At 46.5% G+C, this 18,182-nt stretch overlaps 1 protein-coding gene and 1 long non-coding RNA gene across 9 annotated transcripts in view; one reads left to right on the forward strand and one right to left on the reverse strand.

Moving 5' to 3' along the window:
- Nucleotides 1-1,100: 1,100 nt before the first annotated feature.
- LOC134482456 (uncharacterized) lies at nt 1,101-10,581 on the reverse strand. Of its 3 annotated transcripts, none has more exons than XR_010058568.1 (2): nt 10,256-10,581; nt 1,101-2,074 (listed from the first exon to the last, which is right to left on the reverse strand). It is a non-coding gene; the product is annotated as an uncharacterized LOC134482456 (long non-coding RNA). The 3 variants fall into 3 exon arrangements; XR_010058567.1 differs by lacking the exon at nt 10,256-10,581 and adding an exon at nt 8,793-10,055; XR_010058566.1 differs by lacking the exon at nt 10,256-10,581 and adding an exon at nt 8,752-10,055.
- The window catches only part of Ercc6 (ERCC excision repair 6, chromatin remodeling factor), a 70,585-nt gene continuing 62,344 nt past the window's right edge, over nt 9,942-18,182 (forward strand). The window contains exons 1-4 of one of the 6 annotated variants that reach the window (XM_006252734.5): nt 9,942-10,048; nt 13,880-14,311; nt 15,950-16,070; nt 17,904-18,015. In XM_006252734.5, coding sequence (XP_006252796.1) covers nt 13,890-14,311; nt 15,950-16,070; nt 17,904-18,015 — 655 coding nt within the window. In that variant the 5' untranslated portion in view covers nt 9,942-10,048; nt 13,880-13,889. Of the gene's footprint in view, nt 10,049-10,170; nt 10,314-10,589; nt 13,739-13,879; nt 14,312-15,949; nt 16,071-17,903; nt 18,016-18,182 lie in introns of those variants that run through there. The other 5 variants (XM_006252737.5, XM_006252736.5, XM_006252735.5 and 2 more) reach the window with 5 other exon arrangements.

Here is an 18,182-nt window from a genome sequence, read left to right on the forward strand (position 1 = left end):
ATGTGTTGGCACAGAAGACAGCTTCCTGAACAGAACACCACTATCGCAGGCTCTAAGACCAACAATTGACAAGTGGGACCTCATGAAACTGAAAAGCTCTGTAAGTCAAAGGACACCATCAACGGGCGCCTTTCTCTTGGGCATAGACGGCTGCTGTGGTTGGAGGAGCAGGTTAGTTACCGTTTATTGTACAAGCGAGTTTGGCAACAGAAAGGCACTGCCAAGATGCCAGACTGATTTTGGACCGGATGACCCAACCTCCAGAACTGTAGGAAACAAATCTCTGCTCATTATAAGCTACCCAGTTTGTGGTATTCTGTTAGACAGCACACAACAAAAGGCAACCAGCAAACAGGGAAAGTTCCTGCAGAATTAGGAAGAAACATCGAAATGGGGATTTCACCAGCTTGCAAATTACACCCAGGGGGGACAGTGCTCTGCGGTCTCCTTTCTGCTGTCCTTACAGTTTGCTAACACACATCACTTGATGTGTGACACTTTCATTATTTACTGCTCTGAGGCTCAGAGAGCAGAGCAGCCAGGCTGGTCTCCGCTCACTCGTTCATTAGTTTTAATTAAAGCCTCTAATTTTATTTATGCTGCCACAAACTGATTAACAATTTGCCAGTACAGAGCAGGAAGCCTTAAAAAGTACCATGAGAAATCTGTGGGTCTCTAACCACAGACCTTATAGGAATGGGGGCGGGGGCTGTGCAGGGCCTCCACCGCAGCACAGTGACTCGCTACAGTAGAATTCTGGACAGAAAACAAGAAAGACTTCAGACAGCCTGAAGGCGTTGGCAAGCTTCCGCCAGGTGAGCCACGAGGAGATGAACCACAGAGGACTTGTAGAGTACCCTAGACTGACAATTTGGCTGGGAGAAAGTGAGTAACGACTCAGACATATATCCCTTCACTTTCTGAGGTGCAAGTAGGGACTGCTAGCTCCAGATATTAGGGGAAAAATTAGAGACCGAAAAAGGCTGAAGTGAGAAGTTTTAACATAGCCATACGTAAATGTGGTTATGTACACACCACGAGCTAATCCGGTTCCCACTGGGTGACAGAGTTGTCTTGGTCACATCAGAAAGCCCAACAGGTTTTTAATTTTCTTAAAAATGATTTATTTTTATTTTATGTGCATTGGTGTTTTGCCTGCACGTATGTCTGTCTGAGGGAACTGGACTTAGCAGTTATGAGCTGGGACTGGAGTTAACAGTTTATGAGCTGCCATGTGAGTGCTGGGAATTGAACCTGGGTCCTCTGGAAGGGCAGCTGGCGCTCTTAACCACTGAGTCATCGCTCTAGCCCACACCACCTCCAACAGATGTTTAGTAAAGTACAAGCGAGTGCTGGTTTTCTTTTGCTATTCGTGCTTCGGCGTCATATCTAAGAATCCGTTGTCAAGTCGAGGGTCATAAATGCTAACTCAGAAGTTTCCCTTTAATGATCTTATGATTTTTAGTGCTCATATTTAGCTCTTTGATTCACCTTGAATTATCCTTTTTTGAGTATTCTACTTCTGATTACCCTTTCTCCCATATTCAATTCTTTTGTGAATGAGCATTCTCGATCTCAGCACCATCGTCAAAGTGACTGTTATTTCCCCATTGAGTGAACTGACTTGGGACCATCGCTGAAACCCAGATGACTATGCGTGTATGAGTTCCGTTTTATTTATCTATATGACGATGCTTGAACAGGCATATTCTTTCCTAAATATAAAGTCAATCACATCTCTTCTTTGCTTAATAAATAAGTCTAAGTTTCATGCCCAGTTTGCAGAATCTTAGACTCTGGTCTTTCCCTATCTTGGCTTCAGTCAGAGGCCTGGTGTCTCGTCTTTAAATAAGCCAGCTTATAAGTGGTTAACTTCTTCGCGTTGCTGCTCCCTGTTGAAAACCTCTCTCCATCCAACCCCCTCATAGATGTCTTCAAGAATTCCTGTTGCTCAAGCTGGTGAAGTGTCTCCTACTCAGGCACCACTTGCGATTCACTGTAGTAGTGTGGATGTTGCCCCCAAGTTCGTGGGTTGGAATGTGAATCCTGATGCAGCCATGTTGAGAGGTGAGGCCTAGGGAAGGTGATTAGGATGAATTAAGATATGAATGACGTTACCCACCAGGAATAGGGTTTCTTCATTTTCTTTTCTTTTTTTTTTTTTTTTTTTTTTCTTTTTGGTTCTTTTTTTCGGAGCTGGGGACCGAACCCAGGGCCTTACGCTTCCTAGGCAAGCGCTCTACCACTGAACTAAATCCCCAACCCCTTCATTTTCTTTTCTTGCTTGCTCTTTTGCCTTCTGCTACGGGACAACACAACACGTCAGGAAGTCACCCACCGGATGTGAATGCCGTGATGTTGGGCTTCCTCTAGAGCCCCAATAAAAAAGCAACCGATGTTATTTATAAATGATCTAGACTCAGGTATTCAGTTATATCAGTACACACCAAGGTATCTACTAAAAGTTAGCTAGCCATGGTGGTCCTATCTCGTGATCTTTCGTAGCACTTCCTACTTAGACTTCTCAGCCCTCAGAACTTTGAGAAGTAAATGGCCGTCAAGCCCCTAAGCCTATAGCATCTTGTTATGGCCACAGCCTGAACTAAGACTACACAATAGGTGTCAGGACTCAGCGCGGCATGTACCTAAAAGCGCTGTAAATGGCTCCCAAAATTCAGGGAGAAAGGGGCAGAAATGGGAGAAAAAAATTAGATGGCGCAGGAAAGGAGAGGAGCTTGGATGACTAAGGTAGCTTAGTGTTATCTCTCCGTGGGGGGGAGCTTGAGACAGAGAAAGCACACAGTCAGACCTGGGGCTTGTGAAAATCCCGTTGGCAGCGGCAGGTGAGGGAAAGGAGAATGAATGTGAGTAGAATTAGAAGGTTGGGTCTAATGACTGAGGTAAGTGGGAAGGGCTGGAGAAGATGGGGCACGCACGTGTGAACTGTAGAGGGGGCTGAACTGTTGCCCCTCAGGACTGATTGATATAGGAGAGGATACTGGGTTTAGTTGATATTCAGACTTCTAGGCTTATAAACAGTTTGACAAATTTGATCCCAAAAGAAGTCTCAGGGTTGGGGATTTAGCTCAGTGGTAGAGCGCTTGCCTAGCAAACACAAGGCCCTGGGTTCGGTCCCCAGCTTCGAAAAAAAAAAATAAGTATCACTACTTGGGATATCCAAGCAGGGTTAACAATAGGGTTTCCACATCCTGATTGATTTTCCTGGAGGCTTCCACAGGTTTCTGTGAGCTCTTTGCACCTCCACCCCCGTGTGACTACCTTGTGATGACCACATGCAATACTCCAATTTTGTGTTTTTTAACAAATCAAGGAGAACGAAGAGTTAGCATCTGGAAGCTGCCGCCAAGTCTAACAGTTCTCTGAATAGTTTTCCTCTTGGGAAGGTCTCAGAGCCATACCAAGGAGCTGTGGAAGAACGGTGGAGCTCTGGGCACTTGTCCTGACCTATCCCATTCTGGTTTCCAGGCTCAACACTGATACCACAGGTACTTTGAGCATCCCGGTCCTGAGTTGGAAACTAGTCTTGTCCACATGTAGGACACATGACAAGGGCACTGGATTTCCTTTACCTGTTCAGACAGTTCAGTGTAAGGGAGCAAAGCGCATGCATGCCTGTGTATCCAGGCAGTAAGTAGTTTGAAGACTGGATGAATAATTCATACAGGAAGTATTGCTAGTTGTCAGATAATACAGGGAGGGAGTATTCCCAAGCTGGGTTTAAGTTCGAGATGAGTCACGTCTGGAAAAGTCCTGGTTTCCGAGCACATCATGTCACATAGTGCTACTGCACAAAGAATGGATTATGGTGGGAGTGTGCATGTGCCCGTGGAGGAAACCACCATGGTGTCTGCTCGCAGAGCTCTCCTGTGGGCAACACATTTTTGTGGGTACAGATCTGTGGGACTCAGTATGCAAGCAGAAGTGTTATGGGCTCAGACCACAAAGACAGCAGGGGCCAATGGGGACCTCAGACTGCCAACTAGAGTGGCTCTGGCGGAGTTCTTGGGACTCCCACTAACTGACAGACAATAGGATCAGACACGGCTCTCACATGTGTGTCCAACCTGCAGCCTTCATAAGCCCCAATATAGCCACAGAACGTGACCCAACACAGAGTAACAAACTTCAGACATTTTTTGTGTGACTTTTTTGCGGGGTAGCTTGGTCACATGGCTATCTCATATGAACTTTGTAAATAACAATGTCATGCTGCCACAGTGTCAAAAGGTTATACATGTCTACTAGGGCCAGGGAAGATGACAGATGATGCTGAAAGAGGCCTGAGCATATCCTCGATGAGGGACACCTAAACTCTAGACATGACAAGTGAGACGGACGTGAGGCCACTAGTGAAGAAAGCAGCAGCCAGGGGCGACAGAGAACATTTCGTATTTTGCCTTATAAAGACGCCATACTGAATAAAGCAATAGTCATGACACACTGTTAATGGTTCTTTGTTCTGAGTTATCTGCCTCTCGGTGGGAGGCCCCTGGGTAGGGGGGTTCAAGGTTGGTATAACAGGAGAGATAACTTGAGCCCAAGAATGCAGAGTGAAGGAGGAGAGCTAGGGATAAGGGAGAAGCATGGGCATCACGGGTCTCAAAAACATGGCCAGAAGGGTAAGCCCCAGTTCCAGAACAGTTCCTTGCCCGTGTTCCATCCCCATTTCTCCTAATACAATCTGCAGGTGCGAGAGGGATATCAGATCAGATAGGTCTCTGTCTAACTTACTGCATGTGTGATGGTTTATTTAGTATTGATTGTAAAGAATCGAGAAGGAGACAGACTCTGGGTAGGTCTGTGACCCGATTTCCCTAGAGACAGCTGTGACTTTCCTGTCGCGATAGACTTGCCCTTGAATTGTATGCTAGAGTAACCCTTGCCTTCCTTCCGTTTGTTTTGTCGAGTACTGACTTCCCTGTCAGGATAGATGTGCCCTTGAATTGTATGCAAGAGTAACCCTTGCCTTCCTTCCGTTTGTTTTATCAAGTGTTCTGTTGCAAGCAATCAGTAAAGTAACTAATTCAGAGCTTATGTGCCTTGCCCAGCTACAATCTGCAAGCCTAACATGCAGTCACCCTTGGTTCAGTCCCCACAAGACAGGAGAGCGGGTAGGCAATGGAAAGGACCTTAATGCTTGGAAGGAGAAGCAGAGTTTCTCCCAAACACATCATGAGTGATTCCTAAACGTTTTGAGAACAAGGTATCACTTCTAACACGGTCACCTTTGGGGGCAGGGGAGCTTATTCTTATCTGGGGAAAGAGATGGTAGAGACAAAGAGGGAGTAGGAGAGGGTTAATAACCTCCAAGCTGTGGGTGGGGCTTAGGAAGGCCAGTAAGAGCCCACCTATCACAGACTGAGTTCTCTCCCATTCCCCTGATTCACGTGCTGAGCACCTTACCATATGAGTGTATCTGGGGTTAGGACTGTCTCTTGAGCAACAGTTAACTTAAGTCAGTGACGTGGGCTCCAATTCTGTATTTCTCCAATTCTGTCCTTATGAGAAGAAAGTTAGACCACGTGTCCAGAGGAAAGGCCTCTGGGGACATGGAGATGTAAGGGGACACGGAGAGAAGATGGCCGTCACAAGCCGTGGTGGGAGGCCTCTGGAGAAAGAAACCCTGCCAACACCTAAACTCAAGACTTCAGCCTCCAGAACCACAGGGAAGAAGATTTCTGTTCTTTGAGCCAGCCAGCTGCTAACTACACTGCTTCAGTAGCTCTTGCAAGCAGGCCTGAGGGGGCGGTGAGGGGCAGAAGGCAGAGACCATCTTAGAGAAACGCACTGACCTCGGGTTCCTCCAGTTTCATCTGCTCTGCCTCTCATTTTTAAAACCAAATAAAGCCTGCATCTGTTGGTATAGCTGATTAGGCCACCCTGTAGGGTGCAGAGGTGGGTGGGAGAAGTGGGGAGTGGGCCCAGAACCCCAAACAGAATATGTGTTGTATTGGGAAGGTTGAGAACCACTACTGTAGGCAACGAGAAGATGTACGTAAAAGTAATTTCAACAGAAGCACATTCTCCTCTTATCAGGACAATGAAGGGCAGCAGTCTCCTCACAAGTGATTCTGTACACCCAGCCACAGGGGGCTGGAGGGCTTTCTAGGGCAGAAAAGGCAACTTTAGCAGTAGAACATTCCGTCTGTAGATCTGTAGCTATGGGAGCTTCCCAGAGCCTAGCGGCCTACATGCAAATGCTCTTTAGCCTCTCACATTTTCTGTCAGGAGTTTCTCAGCTAGCGTTAGGCTTTTAGGTCATTAGCCTTCCAGACCGGAAAACAAGGACTGGGTCACGGGCACTGTAATGATTGGTCAGAAGAATGGGACCTGAGCCATAACTCTGACCCTGGGAGAAGACCTGGCATCCTGAACTGCCGGCAAGGTCATTAGTAAATAAACATTTAACTCGTTTACAGAAGATTGCTCCTGAATGAGTTAAACTGAAAAGACCTGTCGGCCACTTGGGCATGATAAAAGTCCCCCAGGATAGTTGTGTGCTCTAGAGACCTGGGGAATAGTTTAAAGAGAGTCTGAGATGTAGCCAGGCCCAGTGGTGCCTTTCGCCATTGTCCACTCTCATTCCTTGACAGTGTTCTCTGCTCCACACTGCGGTTAACTATGTTCTATATAAATGTTCTAAATTCTTTTCATGCATATCACAAAGACTGGGAAGTTAGGGGACTTCAGACCAAGCCCCCTGGGACTGTGTTACGGAGAATGATTAAGCAACCATCTCAACTTTTCCTCCTTACTTGGGATTCAAAGTGGGAAGGTTCACATCTCTACCTGAAACAAGATGTGTCACTAGGGGAATCGGGGTCCCCTTTTTGGGGTTAATAAAAGAATTTTGAAACAGGCTCCAAAGGAAGCTTGAGGACACTTTAAGAGAAAAATATCGGGGCAAGGAAGCTATTCACCTAGTCACTGCTGTGAGAAGGGTGATGGAGAAGAGGGAGAGAAAGCCATATTGTTTGCCGTGGAAGTCACAATTCACCACATGGCTTAGTTGGGGCAAGAGAATGAAAGCCAGATGTCAGGGAAATTATGCCTGAGTTTTGTCAGGATCCAAAAGAAAAAGAAGTGTGTGGGCCCCATTGATGGAAACTCTGAGTGATTGGAGGGAGAAGGGTTTCCTCAAGACAAACTCTCATTAAGGGGATAGTTAGCCAACCTGTCTCCTATCATGGGGAATCAGGCCTCGGGAGGTTTTTTGGCCTGGTGATTGATGGGACCATCTGGACTAACTTAAGGTAGGAGACAATGTATCTAATGTTCTAGTTTTTGGAGCAGATGTGGATGTAACCCATCTTCAACATGAAAATCCAGAGATAAAGTTTCAAAGTTATGTATCTAAGGAATGAGTGTCTGGATTACAGTTTCAGTCATACCCTTGCTTAGAGCTTTCAGAAAGGGGTACAGGGTTAGGAGAAGAGAAATAAGAAAAAATAACAACCAAAGCAACAAACTAACAAACAAACCCAGGCCTCCCTTCTTACATCCTGACTTCTGGTCAGGCAGAGCAAAAATATTTTGGTTTAAACTATTGTGGCACCTTTGGCCTCTGACAAGGATGAAACTACTGACAGGGCCAAGGACATTTTTGGCTTTTAGCAGAGAAACTCTGAATGACGCACAACTTTAAGATAAAGTTCCTGTCTCTGCTCATTGGCTTTTGTAAGGGACAGGTACCACAAACCAAACTCTGGTTACAAAGACTGGTGATTGTAGTACTCAGGTGGGCACAGGAGTCATCCTTTTACCATAAACTACTTTCCTCCTCCTCTCTTGATTTTTTTTCAAGACAGGGTTCCCCTGTGTAGCCCTGACTATTTTGGAACTTGCTCTGTAGACCAGGCTGGCCTTGGACTCAGAGGCCCCTGTCTACGCCTCCCAAGAGCTGGGACTAAAGGTGTGTGCCACCATGCCTGGATCAGATGTGGATTTTAATGTTGGGTAGGGCTATCAGGTGATGTTAGGTTACCCTTCCATCAGACCTCAGAAGAAACAGAACAAGTACAGCAGTGGTTCCAACTATGTTGTTAATACCCTGGTGCAGTTAGGAAACAGGTCCTTGATGAGCACCTGGGTAAAGACACAGGGACATAGGCAAGAGAAGAGTCAGGGAAAAGTGGACTTGGACAGCACTGAACAAGGGAAATGATCCCATTCCTCTAGGAACCCGCAGGAGTCTACGGCTTGGCATTACAAGCTCGAGGAATAGACCAGGAGGAGAACAAAGATAACTTTAATGCATGGAGGTCAGAGGTCAAGTTGTGGGAGTTAGTTTTCTCCTTCCTACCATGTGGGTCCTGAAGACAGACTTCAGGTCCTAAGGTTTGGTGGCCACCGGGTCAGCTCAAGCCTGATTTTACTTCTACCCGAGGCATCTCCAGTTACTATAGAATCTAATTTACTAAGAGAAAGATAACAGGAGGGGTGGGGTGGGGTGGGTGGAGAAATCTTTTGAGATGTAATGTTTATGTGGCGGATGCTACGACAATTGTGGCTCTTCGAGAAGCCCACTCATACCCTGAGGTGTGTCATACTTTCTTCCCAGAGCCTTTCCTTTCCTTAACCTTTCAGCTTAAGCCCTTATTAAAATGCCTTTAGTGAATTCTTTTGACTCTGCTTCATAAACTGGATAGTCTTGAAATTCCTCCGGTTGTGGGGATGGCAGTGTGGAGCCCCTCACTGCCACCCCCAAACATTCCTCCCTCAGTACTGTACCTTCACACAGGACTTCGTGCCAAGGACCCTGATAACTTTACCTCCTCCATTCTTGGCATCTCTGGGCTAAGAAGTTCCCAGTTTAATACAGCTATTTCTTGGGAAGCTGGACTCTCTCTTTGAAAGTTCTCACCCAAGTGAGGCTATCTTCAGAATTCTTTTTTTTTTTTTTTTTTGGTTCTTTTTTTTTCGGAGCTGGGGACCGAACCCAGGGCCTTGCGCTTCCTAGGCAAGCGCTCTACCACTGAACTAAATCCCCTATCTTCAGAATTCTTGTTGGGCAAAGAATTTTACTACTTGGCTTCCATATTAATTAACAAGTATTAAGCAACTTAATGTAATCAAGTCATCTATTGTAGACCTACTGCACGTAGTACATGCACTCAGGTGCTCTGCCTAGCTCTGTGTGTGTGTGTGTGTGTGTGTGTCTTGGGAAGCAATACTTTTTATTCTTCTGTTTTTTTTTTTTTTTTTTTTTTTTCCGGAGCTGGGGACCGAACCCAGGGCCTTGCGCTTGCTAGGCAAGTGCTCTACCACTGAGCTAAATCCCTAACCCCTACTCTTCTGTTTTAAGATGTGCTAGATGACTAAGGCGGTGACGACGTCAAAGCAAAAGCACCTTTAGCTAGTCATTCATTGGCAGGCCCCCTTTTTGTACATATCAAAATCTCCAGGTTTTCTCAGCATCCCTCAGTCCCTACCGGGCATACCCTGCCATCTGGCCCCCAACCCTGAACTTTCCAGCTCAGGGGCCGGGCTGCCCTCCCCTCCCAGAGGCTCCTCCCTATTTAATCCAGGCATTTTGGTCTCTCCTTCTCTCTCTACGCACACGCCCTCCCTCCACTTTGGCGACTCCCCTGGCCTGAGTCCTTGGGGCCAATGAACTCGACAGAAAACAGCTTCCCAATAAACCTGCCTTTAATCTAATCTAATCTGGTTTGAATTGGCTCATTTCACCGTCGGCGACGAAGAAATAACCTATCAAAATCCTTTAATTCATAAACCTAGATAATGTTTGCGGAGAATGATACAAGCCACCCAAATGGCCATAGGATGACCACAAAGTCCAACCTAGCCTGGTGCAAAGGCCGTGCGCTGCTCCCTATGGTCAGCGCACGTGGCTAAGCCTTGCTTACAAACAAACGTCTCAGCAAGGCGCAGGCGCCGTTGACATTGCCCCCGCCCCCTCAGAGGCGGTCCTTATCACAGATCTAGGGCGCATGCGCTAAGGTCTGTCTCTACGCTTTGTCGCGGCCGTGGCGACGAAGATTTCGTCTGGGCGGCCGCGTGGTCCTGGGTGAGTGTTCGGCAGCGGGACAGGAGTCCGGGCGAGAGTGCCTGCGCCTCGGGCTCTCCATGCGACTGCGGCCCCGCGCCTTGGGCCTTTTGTCCCCCCGCCCCCGCGCCTTTTGTCCAGGAGCCCATCAGAGCGAGCGCCCGTGGGCCGGGTATCTTCCGGCAGACGCACCTGGAGCCGGAAGTGACGCGTGGCGCACGTTCTCACCTGCGCGGCAGACAGGGGGCTGTCGCGGCGCGGACCAGCCTCTGGCATCTGCTTCTGGGTTTGTGAATGGGGCCGGTCGCGAAGGGCCTGCAGGGCTCTGTTGGGTCTGGATGACGATAATGGTGCCCTTGAGAGGGAGAGTCAGGGTGGTGCATGCCTGGCGCTTTCCGTATTGATGCAAAGTTGAATGGGAAGGACTGAGATGTGAATGCCTTAACCCGGTACCCCTCTCAGTGTCACCTTCCCCGCTGTCCTCCTCTTCCAAGGTCTTGTCGTTTTCCTCCTGACTGCATTGCTATTTCCAGTGTTATCCAAAACTGGCCTTTGACGAGTCTTAATTGGGTCCTGCCGTTGTCACACATCTTTAAACTCTTTGAGAGCCATCTCAATGAAATAAAACTTAAGAGCGCGTTTTGTTTCGGACCTTTGTGACTTGACCCTTCTTGCTTCAAAACTATGCTTATATACAGATAACTCGCCAGTTCCTAATCCAGCGTGATCGTGGCCTCAGAATGCCCAAAAATACAAGTCTGGACCTTGTTTCCATCCTTGTAAGTTTTGGATGTATCTGAAGCGACTCTGAAAAATTTACACCGTGAGCAGTACTCTAGTCAGCTCTTTAATTTTGGTTACAAAAGTTCTTACTGTGTTCCAGCCTTTTCTCATTATCTCATTTTGAGATACTAACTCTGCTTTTGACCTTGGCTAAATCCCATTAATTTTTTTAGAATGTCACTTTGTCACAGAGGCCAGCCACCTCACACCTACCTTCACAGTTTCACTTAGGTCTCTCTTATGTGGAGTTAGATATATTTCTTTTTATGGCCATCACCTCAGTTGCCCTTGTACATATCTATACTAAGGCCATTTTTTAAAAATGCCTGGCCTCCCAAGAGACGAAGCTCTGCCCAGGGGAACTAGTGTGCCTAATGCCTCATGTGATTGAGTCAGTAACAGTTTGTTAATGCGTGATTTATTTCACCTCTGAAACTTTAATGCTTTGATCAAATCCTTTAAATTTACATCGTCTCTCCCCCAGCCCCCAAGTACATGTGTACACACACACCAGCTCTCTTCTGGCTGTAGCTAGAAGCTAAATGGCTTTTTTGCCCTCTTCCAGTTCCTTTCAGATCAAAAACAAAAATAAAAAACCCCCATCCCACTGTGAACTCCAAGCTGTTACTTCAGCTGCTCTTCTTGGTACCTTTCCATTCTTACTCCTTTGTTCTAGCACTTCTCTGCCCAACCTAAGGAATGGCATTTCCCCACAGCCTGCTGGTTACAGGAGGAGGGGACTGCAGCCTTGGAGTGTTGCCAATGCATCGTTTTGGGAAGCACACACCTGCTATTCATGTCTCAGTGCCAGACACCTTCTCACGCCTCCCCCAGCCCATCCCAACTTTGACTGACTAAGGAGTTGTCTTCTCTGTCAACTCACTTTCGCATCTCTGGGCACTGGGCACCACTCTCCAGCTAGAGGCAGGGGAATGTGCTGTACCTTCTGGTCACTGCTCTCCTGGATCTTCCTTGCTTGCTGCACAGTTTTCTGTTCACGTCATCTCCAAAGGACAGTATATTGTTTTCCTGCTGTGCGTGTGTGCGTGTGCGTGTGTGTGTATTTTTTGTTTTGTTTTGTTTTCCTCTTTACTTTCCAGCAAAACCTCGGGTTATTTATCACCCTTTCTTCCTTGGGTAGTCAAGGCCCTTAAAGCTGCCTTCTTGTGGCCTTTGCCTTGCTGCCTGCTGACCTCAGACAGTCTGGTTTTTAGTTTCTGTGTCTGTCGATCTGCTGCATTCAACTATTCACACACCCCTGTCCCCCTTGTTCTTGTTGCTTATTTTCAAACAGTATAGCTGTGTGGCTCGGGCTGGCCTAGAACTTGCTGTGCGACTTCACCCTCTCCAGGGCTGGAATTACAGCATGTGCTGCCATGTCCAATGAGAAACTTCTTTTACTGGTATCCCCAGTGAGCTGCCAGAGTCCAAACCCGCTTTTCTTCTCTAATCTAGTCATTCATTTCTTTTATTACTTCACCCTGTTTTAAAAATCAGCTTCCTTAAAATTTTATTTGTAAATTTATTTTTGATTAAAGTGCTATTAATAATTTTGGTTAAATTGACACATTTTTACTTAAAAATAAATCCCTTTATACATGAAGGATGAAGTTCCTTTAAACTCTTCGTATCTGAGGATGTTTTTATTCCAGCTCTTACAGGCAGGCTCTGAACCAGAACTCCACCCTTCTATTGGAGGGTGACTTTTCCTTTGAAGATAATCAGAAAGACCCCAAAGGGAGGAATACTCTCTTTTTATCATCACCCTCCTCAGTGACGATCTCTGGTACCTGTCAGAGCTTTGGGGCCTCTGGGGCTTCTTGTTTTTAGAACTGTATCTACGTCTGTCCAGCTTTTCCCTTCCCTCTTGGCCCCAGATTTGCATGTTATGCGGTGCATCAGTATTGTGACTTGGCCCCAGATTTGCATGTTATGCGGTGCACCAGTATTGTGACTTGGCCCCAGATTTGCATGTTATGCGGTGCACCAGTATTGTGACTTGGACCCAGCTTTGCACATTATGCGGTGCATCAGTATTGTGACTTGGATCCAGCTTTGCACGTTATGCGGTGCACCAGTATTGTGACTTGGACCCAGACTTGCATGTTATGCGGTGCATCAGTATTGTGATTTGCCGTAAACTCAGCAACCCCCACTTGAGCTTCCTGTCTGCCACCTTTCTGAGAGTCATTGTGATTGAATCCACTTGTGACTCAGTCTCCCAGACTGCCCCTTTTATTTCAGACTCCTGTGTAAACATCATTTCCTTTCAGCAGATATTGACCCATACAATTGTTCCCCTCTTCTTCCACATGGATCCCTGAGTCTTGAGGGTAGAGATTTGGTGACTGCATTTGACATGAATGTATGTTTGAGGATTTTTCACTTAATCTTCGAGTTTCTGATATGCTCCATTTACCAGATGCAGTTGAGCTTAGAAGTTCCTGGTGTGATTCCTATAGTTCTCACATTCCTGATGAGTGCATTGCACAGTTGGCCAGGCTGCTCTGACACCAAGCTTCTGTGCCACAGCCCAGTGAAGGCGCTAACTGGCCAGACAGCAACTGGGTCATTTTATCTGTTTTAGGACATTTTGTGACTGTCACTTAGGATTGGGCCACTGTCTTTTCAGGTGGCTGCCATGTGGCCGTTGTTGCTGTTTCTGTATTTATTTTGTTAGCTTTTCTTGTTTATCACCATTTGTTCTCTCTCTCTCTCTCTTTTTTTTAAGATTTTATTTATTTTATATATGACAGTACACTGTTGCTGTCTTCAGACACACCAGAAGAAGTCATCAGATCCCATTACAGATGGTTGTGAGTCACCATGTGGTTGCTGGGATTTGAACTCAGGACCCCTGGAAGAGCGGTCAGTGCTCTTAACCGCTGAGCCATCTCTCCAGCCCCACCATTTGTTCTCTTTAAAGAAGTTAGTACTTAGAAACTTTAATTTATTTAATTGGAAGGTTATTGATGTTTTGAGAAACTCATGCATTTAACATATTTAAAACACTGTACACTGATCAACAACCAAAAGGCTTATCAGTGATTTTTGTTTTTTTTCTTTTAGTTTGTAGAGGATGCCCCATGAGGAAATCCCCAACTCCACTCAACCTCAGGGCCAAGACTGGTTACCAGGTCAGCATGTCAGTGCTGACAGAGACATACCAGCTGGGCAGGAGACTGCTGGGGACTCAGAGGCGGGGAAGTGCCTCTCCTCTCCTTCCTGTGACCATGGGCCGTCCACATCTGCTGAAGCTTGTGTACTGGCAGCCACAAGGTGGGGGCCCGCCCTGCTGCACATCGACCGGCATCAGATTCCTGCGGTGGAGCCCAGTGCTCAGGCCCTGGAGCTGCAGGGCCTGGGTGTGGACGTCTACGACCAGGCCGTCCTGGAGGAAGGTGTGCTTCAGCAGGTGGACAGTGCAATGCATGAGGCCAGCCGTGTGGCCCAGCGTGCTGATGCGGAGAAAGAGTATCAGTCAGTCCTGGACGACCTCATGTGAGTATGAGCCTTTTTCTTTTCACAGGTTGTATTGAAATATGACAGGGAAACTCGGGTAATAGAAAGCTGAGATGTATAGAACTCTCTTCTGGGAAATAGACGGTTAAGACAATCCTCCATTTGCCTTCTGAGTGCCTGTCTCTCCCTTAAGGAGCAACATTACCTGTAGTTAGGCTTAAATCAGCCCCTGAACCTTGCCTAGCGTCTTGAAAAGCAAGGCCTTCATGGCAGCATGTGCAAATGCTCTTTGGAGTGAATTCTGGGAATTTCCTGCTTGAGACATGGGGAAGGCTTGGGGCCTATGGTTGCCTTTCTCTCTCTACTGTAGTTTCTAGTCTGCTGTTCCCAAACAATGCTTATTCTTTTGGCAAGTTTTCAGATTTTAATTTATACAAAATATTGAGAATAAACTCCCTCCCTTCCTTTTTTTTCTGTCCTATATTTGGCTCTAAAGAAAGATTCAGTCTTGTGAAGACTTCATTTGTGCTGTAGAGGAAAGGGGCGTGGGCTCTGCTGAGTGAAGTATCCTGGTGGGGAAGGTGTAGGCCAGCCTCAGGGAGAGGCCAAGGGCAGGGAGGCAGGACGCATGGAGCCTTTTCATCCTCCTGGGTGATGTCGTGGTAGGGTCACTGAGGAACCCCGCTGTGTGGCTAGAGAAGGAGGTGGCTGAGTGAACACAGCTGGAGGCACTGCCCAGTGGTGAGGGCTGTTGCTAGGTCTGTGGACGCTCAAAGAACATTTCTGTTAACAGCTTTCTTGATAGGTTCTTTTGTTTGAATTGAAATTATGGTTATTGTTGTTGTTATCCGCTTTCGCCCCTTGAGTAGCACATCTTTTGTTTGAGAGTTTGAAACCTTTCTTGTTCTGTGCAGTGGCCCCCCTCTACGATTGCTCTCACTTTCTACAGAGGTGTTAGAGGAGAACACTGCCTTAAGAAGCCAGTGGCTTGCGCTGTCGCCCTGAAATCTGCAAAGAATTTAAACAGCAAATTATGAGAGTGATTGTTCTCTTCAAAAGTTAGAAGCAGCAATTTTGTATTTTAGGAGCAACCTATTTTTAATTCTTTTCTCTTTACACCATGAAGTCTACTGTTATAGTAAAGGAATTTCCAGATCTGTGAAAGGAGAATATTTGCATAGATAAGGGTTCACTTAAGAGAATAATTACACTGTTTTAGGACTTTTTCAAACGCTGGGAGGCGTCCATGATGTGTGTCAATTTCTTCATATGTAAAAGGAAACTTGGACTGAGTCCTGCCCTTGCCCCACAGACTGAGTCCTGTCCTTACCCTATGGACTGAGTTCTGTCATACCCCATGGACTGAGTCCTGTCTTTACCCTAAGGGTTGAGTTCTGTCCTTACCCCACTGGCGTGAATAAATAGACACCAAAAAAGTGCTTGTGGGAGAAATGAGTCAGTTTGCAAACAGGCGCGGACCAGTTTAAACCACCCGAGAGGAGAGGGGCACTGTTACTGACTGGGATCTATTTGTGGCCGTCAGGAGTGCATTCTGCTTTAATTTTGTTTATGTTTTAGCTCATAAGAAGTAAATAGATGTGTTTTTAATATTTTCTCAACTTTCTGGTAAGAAAATGTTAGCATGGAGAAAAGCAGACAATTATTCTTATTTTTCAGGTCATGTACAACATCCCTGAGGCAAATCAATAAAATTATAGAGCAACTTAGCCCTCAAGCTGCCAGCAACAGAGACATCAACAGGAAACTAGATTCTGTGAAACGACAGAAGTACAACAAGGTGAGGCTGAGTAAGCACTGAGCGCCGTAGTACATTTCAGTACCATTTAGGTACTTAGGAAGGATTCCTGAGAGCACACACACGTTATGGGTAACAACATTATAATAGAAACGTATTTTTAAAAAAGATAGACTTTTATTTTAAGTGTATGACTGTGTACCATATGTGTGCCCGGTGTGTACAGAGGCCAGAAGAGGGCACTGAATCCCTTGTAATTGATGTTACAGATAGTTGTGAGCCACCATGTGGGTGCTGGGAACTGAACCTAGGACATCTGTTAAGAGTAGTAATTGCTCTTAACCTCTAAGCCACCTCTCTAACCCCACAGTAGAAAAATGTGTGGTGCCTTTTGTATGTGTGATCTGTCCCTCTGCTGTACAGTATTTTTAATAACCCATATGTACAGACACACATCCCATCTGTGTATATATGTGGATGCACATGTCCACACATACATACTGGAGAGTAGTTCTTGTGGTTTTGCTTTGCATGTTCCTCACTTCTGTGCTCTTTCATGGTCTTCCCTGTCACTATGAATTCTACCATTAATTCCGCTTGGGCTCTGACCTCTCACACCGTCTGTTTTGTCTGAACTTAGCTATCCTGCTTAGGTCTTGCTTACCTGGGTGACTTCTCTTTGTTTCCTGCAGACAGAGCCATCACCACTCACATGCTGCATCTCTGTTTTGGGTATAGTCCGCACAGCTGTACGGGGCCGCCCATAGAGGTAGAGAACTCAGGGCTAGGAAGGAACTGTTGCCTCTGAGATTGCTTTTCTGAGGCTTTTAAGAATAGGATTTATATACAGCTTTGTGAGGGCTGAAACATTTCATACACCACCTTGTGGAAATTGATGGTGGTAGCTGCGAATGACTAGTGTTGATGGTCTTGGCTCCCAGACGGCAGGGGTCTTTGTGTTTGTGGCTGATTCAGTCGGCCGTGGAGTCTTTGTGCCTGTAAGTTCCACTTGAGGGCTGTGTGTAGACTCTGTCCTGCAGCCTTCTCTATCCTTTCCACATAGCAGCCTGTTACCTCACTTGGCTCTTCAACTCTACAGCAGCAGCCCAGATGTCCGTGCTGGCAGTAGTTCAGCGCAGATGGGGCCTTCGTCAGTCAGGAAAGACATTCGGCTTCTTGTGGTGGAGAGAATCAAACCTTAGGTGACTGGATTATGGTCCGGCCTATTTATATTCTGTGTTTAGGATTTTCAGAGGGAAAGTGCTCTAGGCAGGATGCAGGAAGACTGAGAAAACCCCAGTTGCAGTCATGGTAGCATACTGTTGTTGTTTCCCCTGGTCCCTCACCCTGATGCTGGAGATCGAACCCAGGGCCTGAGTTACACGGGAAGAAAGGCTTAGCCAAATGCCTTTCAAAGTTTCAATGGGGTAGAGTACTACAAAGACTGCCTTCCGTTCATGGCCAAATCTCCATTAGGCCTGGCTTTGTAACTGTGTGAGCGTTTGTACTTTTATTTCCTGTCTCTCTGGGCTGCTGCCTGCTGTAGCTAGTTGACTGCCTAGGTCAGAAACAGAGTTTAATGATGTATGCAGACTGTATACAGGGAGCCCCGAGAACATTTCCATCTCCCAGGCAGTGCATGTGACCTTGGTGCTCAGTCGCATGGGTCCGGGCTACCTGTGGGTGTGGCTCCCGTGCTACCTGAAAGCAGGGACTGTTTAGCTGGTGCTCCCTAGTGATGTTAGTTACCACGTGGGCGTCTGCTTCATCTTTAGTTTACTCTTGATTAAAGTTTAACATCGTACAGTGCAGTCTTCTCCGTTTAACAATAAATCACTGTATTGTATATCTTATGTTTGGGGTTTACAACTGAAGGAACAACAGCTAAAGAAGATAACTGCAAAACAGAAACGTCTCCAGGCCATTCTCGGAGGAGCGGAGGTCCATGTGGAACTGGATCATGGCAGCTTAGAGGAGGAAGATGCAGGTGAGGATGCAGGGGCAGCTTGGCTCTTAGTTGATGCCTGGTATTCAGGAAAGGTGTCTCGTGAGACTTTTTTGAGTTTTGAGACTAACATGCTGCTTTGCCTTTGTGTCAAATGGGTCTGGGGAAATCTTATTTTCCTGTGGAATCAGAACTCTTTTTTTTTTTTG

The sequence above is a fragment of the Rattus norvegicus genome, chromosome 16 (genome assembly GCF_036323735.1).
Source record: "Rattus norvegicus strain BN/NHsdMcwi chromosome 16, GRCr8, whole genome shotgun sequence".
NCBI lineage: Eukaryota > Metazoa > Chordata > Mammalia > Rodentia > Muridae > Rattus > Rattus norvegicus.